This window comes from Oryctolagus cuniculus, chromosome 6 (genome assembly GCF_051225735.1).
Source record: "Oryctolagus cuniculus isolate XC-2025 breed Fujian yellow rabbit chromosome 6, ASM5122573v1, whole genome shotgun sequence".
In the NCBI taxonomy this organism is placed as follows: Eukaryota; Metazoa; Chordata; class Mammalia; order Lagomorpha; family Leporidae; genus Oryctolagus; species Oryctolagus cuniculus.
Window position 1 is genome coordinate 146,144,527 of NC_142872.1, and position 15,390 is coordinate 146,159,916.

The 15,390-nt window shown below is 42.7% G+C and overlaps 1 protein-coding gene across 1 annotated transcript in view; it reads left to right on the forward strand.

Moving 5' to 3' along the window:
* Nucleotides 1–15,390, forward strand: part of DEPTOR (DEP domain containing MTOR interacting protein) — a 168,192-nt gene that overhangs the window by 76,313 nt on the left and 76,489 nt on the right. Inside the window, exon 4 of the mRNA XM_002710752.6 lies at nt 8,393–8,571. Coding sequence (XP_002710798.5) covers nt 8,393–8,571 — 179 coding nt within the window. The remainder of the gene's footprint in view (nt 1–8,392; nt 8,572–15,390) is intronic.

The window sequence follows — 15,390 nt, forward strand, 5'->3', positions numbered from 1 at the left end:
AAAAATTAAAAAAAAAAAAAATTAAAAAAAAAATAATTCATCATTATATTAACACATGAATTTGCTTTTTATAAAGCTCCCTCTGAATTCCAAAACATCTATTTGGGCAAATAGCCTCGTAGGTCATTCTGATCCCCCCTCCAGTTTTTGCTCTTGTACGTCATTTGTGTACATTTCTACACCAGATGGGGCCTTCTGAGCTCTTTTGAATTTTTTTCAATGTGCTAAGAGATCGGTATCAGTTTATTTCTATTCCTGTACTGGCCCCTAACTGTGGCAGTTCCTCCTATTGTACTGCCGCCTTCCCTCTGGGTTAGTGTGGAACTGGGAAAGCTGACTCAGATACAGATCCAGGAAAGGCTGGAGTTGGCTCACAGCACATTCAAAAGCCAGTGAGAACTTGCAAGGGCCCGTGTTTTTAATGCTTAATTGTATAGTATGTGTCTTTATGCCATGATTCTAGGCCAGCATACAAACATTTGATAAAAAAAAATGACTTTGTTCTATAAAATGTAAGATGTTTCAGGGTATCTTAAATACTTCTGGTTACTTATTAAAATGGAATTACTATTCCTGTCTATAGAAATACATACAAAATCTTAATTTTTGACACCAGGAAAGGGATTAGATATTTTCTAATGTCTCTTTCTATAACATTTTTGTAGTCATTAACATCACCATGGTTGAAAATTTCAGTGCTTTGTACCAGGCACTGTAATAAAAGCTTTGATTACATTACCACATTTAAGATGCCCAATAATTCCCTAAGTAGTCACCATCACCCCCATTTTATACATGGAGAGCAGAGTCATGTAGCTCACAAGTGTGCAGGATTACAATTTGTCTGATTGTAGATCCCATGCTTTTAAGATTACCCTATAGTTTACGTAAAATAAGATAAATAAGGAACAGATAATACAAAACTGAGTTATACATATTTTTGAAAGATTTAAGATTTTACTTAATTTTTTTGAGAGCCAGAGTTATAGACAGCCTGAGGAAGAGTAGAAAAGTCTCCCTTCAGTTAGTTCACTTCCAAAAGGGCCACAATGGTTGGAACTGGGCTTATCCAAAGCCAGGAGCCAGGAGCATCTTTCAGATCTCCCATGTGAGTGCAGGAACCTAAGAACTTGGGTCTTCTTCCACTGCTTTCCCAGGCCATGAGCAGAGAGCTGGATTGAAAGAAAAGGAACTGGGACTTGAACCTGTGCCCATACAGGATGCTGGTGCCACATGTGGAGGCTTAGCCTACTATACTACAGCACTGCAAATTATTTATTTGAAAGGAAGAATGAAGAGAAAGAGAAAGACACACACACACACACACACACACACACACAGAGTCTTCCATTTGCTGATTATTTCCTCAAAAGGGTGCAACAGGCAAGTCTGGGCCAGCCAAAGCCAGAAGCCAGGAACTTAATCCAAGTCTCCCACATAGGTGGCAGGGGCTCAAGCGTTTGGGCCATCTTCCACTTCTTTCTCAGGTGCATTAGCAGGGTGCTAGACCTGAAGTTGGGCAGCCAGGATTTGAACCAGGACTTTGATATGGAATGTTGGGGTCACAAGCAGTGGTTTAACCTGCTGTGTCACAATGTCAGACCCAAGCTGTAAGTATTGAAATTATCTCCTTCTGACTACAGTCAAGCAGAATGGTAGCAGTTCTCCAAAGACAGCCCCAAATGTTTCTGCCTCTTTCCTCGTATGCATGCTGCTTACTCCACGAAAGGTGACACATATGTCCCCTCCCTTTGAAACTGACCTGTATCTATCACTGAATTAACCAATACAATTCAGGACAAGTAGTGTTCTGTGACTTATCACCTTGGCAGCAAGTAGGCCTGCCATTGATTATTAACACAAGTGCCAAGATAATTCAGCAGTGAAGGAATTGTCTTTGTAACAAATGGTGCTGGGACAACTGTCTAGCTGCATATAAAACAGTAAATTTGTACTCTTACTTCGTGCGCTATACAAAATTTGCAAAATAGACAATGCAATTAAATGTAAGAGTCAAAACTACAAAACTCTTAGAAGGAAACATGGGAGAAAATCTTTTTTGGTTTGGCCTTGGCAGTGATTTCTTGGATATGATGCCAAAACACACCCAAAAAAAGAAAAATAGATAAATTGGCCATATCAAAATTTAAATCTTTCCTGCTACAAGTGATACCACCAAGAATGTAAAAAGACAACCCATAGAATGGGAGAAAATATTTGCAAATAATATGTCTGGTAACAGACTGGAACACAGAACTTTTTTTTTTAAGCTTTATTTACTTGAAAGTCAGTTACATACAGAGAGGAGAGGCAGAGAGAGAGGTCTTCCATCTGCTGGTTCACTCATCATATGGCTGCAATGGCCGGAGCTGTGCCAATCCGAAGCCAGGAGCCAGGAGCTTCTTCCAGGTCTCCCACATGCGTGCAGGGGCCCAAGGACTTGGGCCATCTTCTGCTTTCCCAGGCCACAGCAAAGAGCTGGATCAGAAGAGCAGCAGCTGGCACTAGAACCGGTGCCCTTATGGGATGCTGGCACTGCAGGCCAGGGCTTTAACCCACTGCACCACAGCACCAACCCCACATAAAGAACTCTTAAAAATCAGTAATAAACATAATGGACTGAACATACAAAGAACTCTTAAATAACAGAAAAGACTTGTAATCTAATTTTAAAGTGGGAAAAAGACCTGAATAGGCATTTCTCCAAAGATGATACAGAAGGGCAATAAGCTTGTGAAAACATGGCCCATATCGTTAATAAGGGAAATGCAAACCTAGATCTCAGATGCCATTTCACATGCACTAGGCTGCCTGTCATAGAAAATGACAGATAAAAATGATTTCTGACTAGAATGCGAAGAAATCAGAACCCGCATACTTCAGCAGTAGGAGTGAAAAATGGCAAAGCCTCTTTGGAAAATAGTCTGATAGCTCCTCAAAAGTTTAAACAGTGTCACCATATAACCCAGCAGTTCCATTCTTGGGTGTATATCCAAAAACAATGAGACTATATAGCCATAAAAAGACTTGCATATGAATGTTAATAATAACCAAAAAGAAAGACTCAAATGTTCACCAGCAGATGAATGGATGAGCAAAAATGTGGTATGTCCATACAATGCCATATTATTTGGCCATAACAGTGAGATTGAATGAATACTGATATATACTACGCATGGATTAACACTGAAAACACTGTGCTGAAAGAAGCTAATCATAATAGATTGTATAAGCCCATTTATGAGAAATGTCCACAGTAGGCTCATTCTTACATATACAACATTGATTAGCCTTTGCCTAGGGATGAAGAAATGAGGAAGTGGGAAGTGACTATTAATGGGTATGGCATTTCCTCCTGGGGAGATGAGCATGTTCTAACATGGATTGTGGAGATGGTTTGACAACTTGTCCTTATTTTAAAGATTTATTATTTATTTGTAAGGCAGAGTCACAGACAGAGGAGAGACAGAGAGAGGTCTTCCACCACTGGTTCACTTCCCAGATGACTGCAACAGCCAGAGCTGTACAAATAAATCTTAAAAAAGAAACCCCACTGGAACATACATGTTAAATGTGTTATATGATATGTTAATTACTTTTGGATAAAGCTGGAGGAGGAGGAGGAGTAGGAGGAAGGGGAGAAGGGAAAGCAAGAGAAGAAGAGGAAGAAGAAGAAATGGTTCTGGAAGCATCTGTTTCCTCTTTTTGAGTCCTGCACTGCCATGCTTGATGTCCAGGTTGCTTTGCTGGAGAGAGAGGCTGTATTGAATAACACCCTGAAGCCAGACATCAACCCTGGCCATAATCTGCAGCAGTTGTGTGAGTGACCCCAGGCTACCACTATCAGGAAACCAGTCAGTTGAACTCTAGGCAACACATAGAATACTAAGAGTTAAACAATAACTGTTTTAAGCCACCATGTAGCTTAAAAGGGTAGCTTGTTATAAGAGATGATTGGAGTGAGTAGTATGTCAGATTCTTGCTTCAACGCTGAGCCTACATGTTAATACCAAAATCAAATCCCAAGAAAGGCTTCCTCTTAAAAAGAGGAACCTGTGTAGGGACATGAGTTGATTATAATGGGAAATGAAATAAGGAAGATCTGAGCTGATGGGGCCTGCTTTATATGGCAAGCTGAACCAAACCAGGTGGGCCTGCCAGCTGGTCTTTTTCCTAAAGCTCCTCTTGGCAGAAGCAGCTAACTAGCCACTTGTCCAGAGGCCACCAGCTCCTTAACTCTGGGCTGGCGGGTCATGTTTCTGTTTACAAAGGGTGACACAATTTAGCCTGATGCACTTGTCTTCTTCACATCGTGGAAAGAAAATTATGGAGCTGGAAGAGGCAGGGTGATTACAAATGGGGGTAAAGGCGACTGTTTTAGTGGCATAAGGGATTAAGCTGTCACTTGTTACTCCAGCATCCCACTGCCAGTTTGAGTCCTGGCTGTTCTTCCTCCAATCCAGCTCCCTCATAATGTGTCTGAGAAGCCTACAGAAGATGGCCCAAGCATTTGTGCCCCTGCTTCTCATATTGGGTACCCTGAATTCCTGACTCCTGGCTTTGGCCTAGTGCAGACCTCCTGGCTATTGCAGCCATTTGGGTAGTGAACCAGCAGATGGAAGATCTCTCTCCATCTCTGTCTACCTCTCTATTTGTCACTCTGCCTTTTAAATAAATAAATGTTGAAGGAAGGAAGCAAAACAGGGGCAGGGATACAGAGATGAATACTGGGAACCTATATGTGTATCTCAGAGTATTAAGAGGGCAAAACTCTCAAAGACACTGGATCGTCCTGCAGCTATCAGTTTTAATATACTGATGCTTGGATAATGATTAATTGCATGGAATTTCAGAGGATTGGGCTTATCCCTTCAGCCATTGCTTTTTTTTTTTTTTTTTTTTGGACAGGTAGAGTTAGAGACAGTGAGAGAGAGATGGAAAAAAAGGTCTTCCTTCCATTGGTTCACTCCCCAAATGGCTGCTATGGCTGGCACTGCACTGATCTGAAGCCAGGAGCCAGGTGCTTCCTCCCCATCTCCCATGTGGATGCAGGGGCCCAAGCACTTGGGCCATCCTCCACTGCCTTCCCAGAGCACAGCAGAGAGCTGGACTGGAAAAGGAGCAGCTGGGACTAGAACCAGCGCCCATATGGGATGCTGGCACCACAGGCAGAGGAATAACCAAGTGGGCCATGGCGCCGGCCCCCAGCCATTGCTCTCTGAAAAAGCAGTGTTTTAGGAAGCAACTGCGAACCACAAAGATAGGGACTTTGGTCTCCAAAAGGTTATAGTCAACTGAGCAGGTGATTCTCCTTTTGCTCTAAGAAAGGCCTTACAAGGGGTATATGGTCCAGATTTGTAGACATGGGAGATTTCTTAAAGGAGATAATGTCTAAAGCCAGAAAATGGAGGAAACCAGTCCCCCCCCCCCTTTTTTTTTTCATTTCAAAATACCTTGAGCCGGCGCCGCGGCTCACTAGGCTAATCCTCCGCCTAGTGGCGCCAGCACACCGGGTTCTAGTCCCAGTCGGGGCGCCGGATTCTGTCCCGGTTGCCCCTCTTCCAGGCCAGCTCTCTGCTGTGGCCAGGGAGTGCAGTGGAGGATGGCCCAGGTGCTTGGGCCCTGCACCCCATGGGAGACCAGGAAAAGCACCTGGCTCCTGGCTCCTGCCATCGGATCAGCGCGGTGCGCCAGCCGCAGCAGCCATTGGAGGGTGAACCAACGGCAAAGGAAGACCTTTCTCTCTGTCTCTCTCTCTCTCACTGTCCACTCTGCCTGTCAAAAAATAAAAAAAAAAATTAAAAAAAATACCTTCTTCAAGGGTCAGAAAGGAGAAAGGCATGGGAGAATTCCTTATGTGGGCTTGCCCACCCGCCCTTCCATTCTGTGTTCTAGATTCCCATCACCAGCTCAGGCCCCTGGTATACCTCCATGTGACTCTAGTCTCTGCAGTTTATTTCCAGGAACTTCCAATGTTTGTCATTTCCTTTATACTCTCTAAGCTATATAATTTGCTTGTGAGTGTGTGTATCTGTGTTCATTTATGTGGCTTCTGGAGGGTCAGCTGGGCTAGAAAGTCCAGCATGGCCTTGTTCACTCACCTGAGATTTGGCATCATTATCTGGGCACTTTGGTTGTCTTCATTGTGGCCTCTTCTCCAGGAGGCTAGACCAGCTCCCTGACATGGTGGGCTCAGGATGGCATTCCAAGTGGAGGAGGAAATTGCAAGGCCTTTTAAGGTCTAATTGTAGACATTGCATAATGTCACTTCTGCCACATCCTGGTAGTCCAAACAAGTCAGAAAGCAGCACAAGTTCAAGGAAAGCTGAAATGGACTTGGCCTCTTGATGAGATAAGAGGTGACATCCCATTGGAGAGAAGCAAGAGAAGGCCAATGTGGACATCTTTGCACGTAATTACCTGTGATTCTGTCACTGTTCATGTAAATGTGGTCCTTTCACATTCTACAAAGGGCTGGCCATTATTATATGAAATAGAATTATTCTTGCTCATTCTAACTCAGCTGTGACTAACCCTTGGAAAGCAGTCTCATGGATGTTCCTAAGAATAGATTAAAGTGCAGAGGAGAATTGTCCTGGGGGAAAAGATCTAAATAAGAAATTTTTAATGAGTTTCGTTACATGCTGAATGAGGATGTTTTAAGTAACTTATAAAAAGCTAATATCTTTTACAAACACGCTAATATAAAAGCAGACATTTAGAGGCCAGCATTGTGGTGTAGCAGATTCAGCATCTGCTTGTGATGCCAGCATCCCATATAAGAGTGCTGGTTCAAGCCTTGGCCACTTTGCTTCCAACACAGCTCCCTACTAATGTGCCTAAGAAGGCAGCAGATGATGAGATAAGTGTTTGGGTTCCTGCTGTCCACATGGGAGATCCAAATAGAGTTCCTCGCTCCTGATTTCAGCCTGTCCAGCCCTGGCTTTTGTGGCCATTTGAGTAGTATACTAATTGATGGAAGATCTCTCTTTCTCTCCCTCTTCCTCTAATGCTCTGCCTCTCAAATAAGTGCATCTTTTTTAAAAAGAAGACATTCATGGGGCCGGTGCCATGGCGCAGTAGGTTAATCCCCTGCCTACAGCACCGACATCCCATATAGGCGCCGGTTCTAGTCCTGGCTACTCCTTTTCCAATCAAGCTCTCTGCTGTGGCTTGGGAGAGCAGTGGAAGATGGCCCAGGTCCTTGGGCCCCTGTACCACCATATGGGAAACCGGGAGGAAGCACCTGGCTCCTGGCTTTGGATTGGCGCAGCTCTGGCTGTTGCAACCATTTGGGGAGTGAACCAATGGACGGAAGACCTATTTCTCTGTTTCTCCCTCTCACTGTCTATAACTCTACCTCTCAAATAAATAAATAAAATCTTTTAAAAAAAAAAGAAGACATTCATCTACTTAGAAAATTTGTGATTTTTTTCCCCTAAAAGTTTCTGATGCTAATAGCAATCCAAAGAAGCAAGTTGGAGAGGTATTATCTTCCTCATTTAATATTAATTTGGGGGACACTAAGTAGTGAGAAATTATATGACTAGTGTATGGCAGAGCTGTGATTGAGACCCAAGTCTCCTACTTCATAATCACGCCTCTTCAATGGCTTTCAAATAGTATTACTCCAGCAATTCTTCTGGGAAGAGTGGAAGGAACTTGAAGGAGTCTCCATTTTTATCAGCTAATAACTAATAGGCACAAATTCATCATGCCCCAATATAGGCATATGATTAGTTAAATGCTATAACCATTGTATATTCATTATTTTTGTACACTAAAATTATTTCCCTCAGACCTCAGCTATGTTTCTCACACCAACTGGATGAAGATACCATTGTATTCTCGAGAAAGAAAAAAGATCTCATTGCTACTAATTGGCCCATTGAGGACAAACTTAAATCTTCTAATTCCTAGTCACATATTCTTTCTATAGCAGAGTTGAGCTTTAACTCTGAAAACACTGAAAATGAACACCATATGGTATGAAGTTTTAGTAACCTCCAAATGCCTGAAATAGCCAGGGCTGGGCTTAAGCCAGGAGCCAGGAACTTCATCTGGGTCTCCCACATGGTTGACAGGGGATCAAGTACGTAAGCCATCAATGCTGCCTCTCAGGGTGTGCAATAGCAGGAAACTGGACTGGAACTGAAACCCTGGAAATGCAATATGGGATGCAGGAGTCCCAAGCAGGGTCTTAACTACTGCACCAAATGCCCTGCTGTACCTTGTTCACTTCTGAAGTAGATCCTCCTATCAGGAATTATGTTAGTAGCAATATTTGCCTGACAACTTCACTATAGTACTTCAGAGAAGCCTGTAATGTAGGATTTCAAATGAACTTTTTCTTTTTGTGTAGATTTGTTATCTTTCCTTTTTTACCTCCCAGGCTGATGAGCCCTGAAAACACACTCCTGCAGCCCAGGGAAGAGGAGGGTGTCAAATATGAACGCACCTTCATGGCGTCTGAATTCCTTGATTGGCTGGTTCAGGAAGGCGAGGCTACCACAAGGAAAGAGGCGGAGCAGCTTTGCCACCGGCTTATGGATCATGGCATTATCCAGCATGGTGAGTGTATTGGTCAGCTTTTGCTGCAGTAACAAACAACCCCCAGCCTTAGGGTTTAGCACTTATTTTCCACTCATGAGTCTCTAACTCAGTTGCATTTCTGCTTGGCCTCAGTTTGGCTTATGTCCAAGCTAGAGGTTAAGTTCAAGTCTGTGTTTGATGTCTTCTCAATGCTACAAAGGAATACATGTACTTGTCTGGGGTATGTTGTTTCTACAGACAACTGATGGAGCTAAAGAGGGCAGGCAGATTCTTGTAGTGCCAACAGAAGCTTCTGGTCAGTTGTGATGTAACATTACAACTCCATATCCAATTGGCCAGAGCAAGTCATGTGGTCATTCCAACATGCATGGACTTGGAAAATCAATGCCTCCCACAAGGTCCTTTGTAAGAAGAGAATGAAAATTTGCTGAACCACATGAGCAGGCACAATGAAGAGTTTATCCAAAGGGCCATCGTGACAAAGTTTCACATTTCTTTTTAGGCTGAACCATAATGTTACATTATAACATTAGTTAATAACCGTATTAGTTACCTGTTGCTGTGTAACATATTACCCTAAAATTTAATGCATTACATATTACCCCAGAATTTAATGGTGAAAAACAATAGGCAGTGTTTATTATCTCAGGCAGTTTCTGTGGGTCAGGAATTTGGGCAAGGCCTAGCAAGGTGACATGGGGTCTCACATGAAGTTGCAGTTAGGATTCCACCTAGGGCTGCAGACGTTGGAAGACTTGGAGCTGGAGCATTCACCTCCACAGTGGCTCACTTGTTGCCTTACAAGTTGGTATTGGCTGTTGGCAGGAGGCATTGGTCCATTGTTGTATGGGATTCTTCGTAAGCTTGCTTGAGAATTCTCATGATGTGGCAACCTAGCTTCTAACAGAGGGAATGTTCTAAGAGAGTAAAAGACACAAGCCACATTGTATTTTCTTTTTAAGATTTATTTTATTTATTTGAAAGACAGAGTAGAGAGATAGAGACAGAGAGAGGTCTTCCATCTGCTGGTTCACTCCCCAGATGGCCGCAATGGCTGGAGCTGCACCGATCTGGTCTCCCACGTGGGTGCAGGGGCCCAAGGACTTGGGCCATCCTCCACCGCTATTCCAGGCCATAGCAGAGAGCCGGATCAGAAGAGGAGCAGCCGGGACTAGAACCAGCACCCATATGGGATGCTGGCGCCTCAGGCCAGGACTTAAACCCACTGTGCCACAGCGCCAGCCCCGCCACATTGTATTTTCTAAGTGAGCCTTGGAAGTCACATATTGTCATTTCCTCAATAATCAGTTAATTGCTAGATCAGCCCTACTCAGCATGAGAGGAGACTACACAAGAGTGTGAATATTTCAAGGTAGGCTATAGTGTATAGGCTGTGGAGTGCCTGTACCAGTGGCTTCTCTCATCTGTAGAATGGGGATAACCTCATAGGGTGATTGTAGGAGTGGATGGGTTAGATGTAAAGTACTTAATTCATCATTCTGCTTTTAGTAAGTGCTCAATCAGTTAATGAAGACAGATGCAAGGTGTAGGCTTGGGACAGTGGGGGAATGGGCTGAGAACCAGGCAGGTGTATCTGCCTGAGTCTGTATGAAAGGTAGCCTTTGAGTCATTCTGGCTTCTAAGTTTCTCCCCTACTCCCGCTCCTTTTTTAGGCCTTAGATTTCTACCCAAGGATGGGAAAACTAACAAGGGAATTATAGAGGTGACAGAAACTTTAGAAATTCTTTAGAATGGTGTTTTACAGACTTCAGATTGCAAGCATTAAGTGGATCATGGCACAAATATAGAGAGCCCTTTCCAGCATTCAATAATAACAAAAATCTTAAATAAATTAGACTAGACTCTTATTTACTCAATGTGTAATCTAAAGCCCCCCACTGTAACCTGGAAATCTGATAGAAATAAACACAGACTCTCTGATCCTATCCCAAATCCCACTGAATCTGATCTTCTTTTTATCAAGATACCCAAGTGATTTGAATGAACATTGAAGTTTGAGAGGCACTGGACTAGATTTAATAGACTAGATTTATAGGTTTCTAGAATAGAAAGTATCAGCAGATTTCATGTAGTGAAGATAAGTATTGTTTTGTAAAGCTTTTCAGTTATTTACACTATAAAAATGTGGATATTTATATAGTGTATATTTTTATAGAGTGTATGTATTTAGTATTCATGTTTGTATTGGGTTACAACATAAAATTGTTACCAAATTTGGGGGTTAAATATTTTGCAAGCCATTGGTCTTGAGGCATTGGTTGAAGTGGCACTCAGTGTATTCTAGGGTGTTTTCTCCTGGGCAGTGCTGCCATAGCTGAACCCACAACTATCTGTTGCTGACCGAATTTATGTGTCTAATGCTGGGCCAAGTTCATTGAGGAGGAGAGAATGTGTAAGAAAGCATAATGCCAGTGAGATCTATGGCCTTAAATTGCTTATAGTCTTATCAGGTCTATAAGATGGCTATGGAAGCAATTAAAAAATAGCAGAAAATATGTGTTTTATCCATTTGTTTGTGTTATACCATGTGCCAGACACTGATTATTTTTCCTTATTAACTTATTTAAGTTTTTTCATCCCTATGAAGTAGGATTTTCAAAATTTTATTTCATTGTGGTAAGAACACTTAATAGGAGGTCTATCCTCTCAACAGATTTTGAAGTGCACAGTACAGTATTGTTAACTGTAAGGTAAATAGGGTTAAACAACCTGTCTGAGACCACTCATGTAGTGATGTCCAAATGGGTATGACTGCTAGTGAGCATAAACCTGGAGACAGTGGGAGTGTCTAGGTTTTTCTCTCGTAAAATATGGTGTGCTTGGCTTGGAGTCGCTGCTGTCACCTTTGCTCCAGGAAGAAGTCAGTGATACCAAATTCTGTGAGAAAACCAGCCTCATCCACTACCATCTACTGCCTCCTACCATACGTTTTAGAAGCTAGAGAATGCCAAGAGTTGTTTCCAGACAACTCAAGGAAACAACTCAAGTTGTTTCCAGACAACAAGGAAAGAGTGGTAACACGTCAATTAGTGTCATTTTATAATGCCATAAACCTAAGTGCTTTAAAAGTACAATGTAAAGGATAAAATAAAGGCATTATTAATAGCAAATCTTAACCATGGAAGTGTGCTTTCCGTGGATATAGGAGACTGAATATCTTACACACCAGGGTTCCCAAGGGAATTCCAGGTTTCTAGCCTGGCAATTCATTGCTAGATCACAGATTCTAACTTGGAGTTAGGTAAACATGGCCACCACATCTGTGTTTGTTAGAGCTTGTGCTAAATACCTGCTAGAGTCGTAAGCAAAGTTCTGAGCTGTCTGGCTAATGATTAATTCCATAGGTTAAACATTAAATAAAGTTGGCCTTTAGGATTTGAGCAGGTTTGTGGACAAAGGGGGTTCCCTAGACTGAAGCCAGCAAGTGTCAAAATCAAGCCCATTTGTGAAACACTAGCCATCAGCTCCATCCCCATATGGGCAGTGACGCTGTGTCATCAAGGCAGAACTTGTTAGATGAGTAATTAACTTGCATGCATATTTGTGGATGTATGTATGTGTGTTTGTACATATTTATACAAACGTTTTATATAGACCACCCATGAACATATTTACCTACCTTTTTTAATGTGTTGATGTTTACAGTGTATGAGGTACTTAATACTTTAGAGATGTTACTGTGTTGTGTATTAATATGTATGTGCTTCACACATTGTGTTGTGTATACTTATCTCATTAAATCGTCTCTGTACTTCTATGCCATTAGTATTATTATTGGTGTTCTTACAGTTCATTATTGGTGCTGTTATTATAGTGAAGAAATCTGAGATTCAAAGCCTTTAGAATGTTTTCCCAGAGTTGCAAAACCAGCCGGTAGCTCCGAGGTGTGTGCTTGCCAAAGCAGGGGATGTCTGTAATGGGGTGTGGCCACCTGGCACAAATCAATGAGTGCAGTCTTTGGAGGGGAACATTCACTTTTAGATCTCAGCTTCTTCACCTACTGAGTGACCAAGCATGTCTACATCTCTTAACTTTCCCATTCTTCAGAGGGAGAAGGAGGGGGAAGGGCCAAGGGAGAGGGAGAGGGAGATCTTCCATCCACGCGTCCATTCCTCAAATGGCCACAACAGCTAGGGCTGGGCCAGGCCAAAGTCAGGAGCCTGGAACTCCATCTGGGTCTCCCATGTGGGAGGCAGGGATCCAAGTGCTTGGGCCATGCTCAGCTGCTTTCCCAGGCACATTAACACGGAGCTGATCTGTAGTGGAGCAGCAGGGACTCAAACCAGCGCTCATAAGGGATGCTGTCGTCGCCGGCTGCAGCATTACCCGAGGCACCCATTGTTCAGATTTTTAAAGGAGTGGATTTAGAGTCACATTCAGAGTATATCTTTGAGAATTGCTTTGGATTTTTTCCCATAGTTCCTTCCTATGGGCACCCACATGTCTGGTGCTATATTAGGACTCAACCTGTGGTTGTATTCATGGCTGAGGCTTATTACAGTGAAAGAATCCATAGTAGGATCACCAAGACTAAAAGATACCTTAGGTGCAGTCTGGAGAAATCCAGGCACAGATTTCCTATGTTCTCCCTCTTAAGAGAGGCTGCACTGAACTGGCCACTTCCTCCAGCAGTGAAAAGCAGTAGCACAGGCTCAGTGTCTCTGCCCAGGGAAGCTTCTTGACACTCAGAGCCCAAGGTTTCCACTGAGGGCTGCCCCTGAGGATACACCCTGCCTGCTTGGCCTGCCTCATCAGCATTCTGACTCTCAGAGGAGAGCAGGTGTTCTCCATAAATCACACTGTTTGTCCAATCTGGGCCAGCTGATAGAGCAGAGTTGCCTTATCAGTTAGTGGCTTAGGGAACCTTCCAAAAGCCAAGTTCCCAGAATGTAGCTATGGACCAGCCCCACAAGGAGGCTGTTCTGTATAGGGGCTGCTATGGTAACTCTTCCCTACACAGGGTGGTGAGAATTAAATGATTGCACTTGCCAAAAGCTTTTAACACAGCATCTACCTTTGATGGCTGTCAAATACCAGCTATTGTATGTGATCTGATCAAGTCTAAACAGTAGTTGACATTTATGAGGCCTTTACCATTTGCCAGCCACTATTCTTGGCACTCTACTCCTTGACTTCTATATTCTTTCTTTTTTGTTTTGTAAATTATTTATTTATTTGAAAGGCAGAGTTACAGAGAATGACACAGAAATTGTTTGATTGATCTTTCATTCACTCATTCACTCTCCAAATGCCCACAACAAACAGGGCTAGGTTAGGTTAGGACAAAGTCAGGAGCTAGGAACCCCATCCAGGTCTCCCACATGGATGGCAAGAACCCAAGTACTGAGCAACCATCCACTGCCTTTCAAGTGCATTAGCAGCCAGCTGGAGTGGAAGAATGGAGTAGGTGGGACTTGAACTAGGCACTCTGATAGCAGTGCCACAACACCCACCTCTTATTTGCACGTCTAAGATGAGGTTAAGTAGCTTGCCGAAGTGAAGAGCTAGTAAGTAGTATATTCAAGATTCAAATCAAAGCGGTCTAGCTTTAAAGTCTGTACCCTTAAGTACTAAAGAATATGGTAAGCCTACTACATGAGCAAAAAAAAAAAAAAAGAAAAAGAAAAACACTATTATTGTATCAGCTTACACAGATGGTGGCAGATGGTGCAAATATAAAAATTACTAGCCTATAGAATCTACAAGGTTTCTTTCCCTCAAACAGTGATCAAGTACCTTGAGATTTGGGGGTAACCTTTGCAAATGGGATGAACACATTTTACTCACATGTGATATCTCAATTCTGCCTCCCGCCAACTGCCTTCACTGGCATCCAGCTATCTTAGCCTTAAGTGCTGGGAGATGGAAGCCAGATAATCATGTGTGTAAATTGCTCACAGCTGCAGCAGCTGACCCTGGATAATCAGGCTTCTGCGGCTGTGTCCGGGCGTGTCATTTCCTCTTTGAGAGCTTTACTCAGAGCGCTTCAACCATTTCAACACTTCATAAAGGGTGCTTTCTTTTTTTTTCTTTTGTTTTAAAAATACATTTATGTAACATTGTGCAAAACACAAGCAGTTTTCTATATATTTTTAATCCTCCCAGCTGCTCCGGGGTGGTTGGGATTATCCCGTCCTCCAGGGGTAGACAGTAGCTGAGACGTGAAGGGAGATCCAGATCCAGACAGGAATTAACCACATCTTTCCAGTAATTAAGATCAGTGACAGAGTTCAGTCTAAGCCTGGAACAGCCTCACCAAATACAGGGAGGGAGGAAGGAGGTGGGGGTGGGGGAGTGTGTGTTCGTTTTTGAGACAGAAAAAGAAAGGCTGGCGGCTAAAGGCAAGATTGTACAGGATATGAAAAATAATTTTCTTCCCATCCTTCCTCAATTCTTAACTGGGACTCCCAGTAATAAAATACTGATTAACAAGAGAAAAGTGAGCAGAAGTGTAATGACTTGTATACCTTTGGTGTACATGGCAGATAACCCAAAGATATGGGTAGGTTTCTAAAGTATATTGCAAAAGGTTGCCTTATACTTCAGGCTTACATACCATCCTTCTGAGAAACAAAGTAAAACAAAAAAAAAAAAAGATGGAACTTGATTAAGACAAAACAGCATGAGAAAAGCACCTTCAACAAGGTTAAGTGTTGCTATGTTTCTCCCCTAGTTAAGGATCTCTAGTGATTTAGTGTCCTTGCCTCCCTAGTGCAGAGGGAGACAGTCTTACAAATGGACATTTCCTTCACTGATGTAAATTTCTGTGACAGGAGGACAGGTTTTCAGAGCTACTGCTGTGTCTGCAGTTTCTCA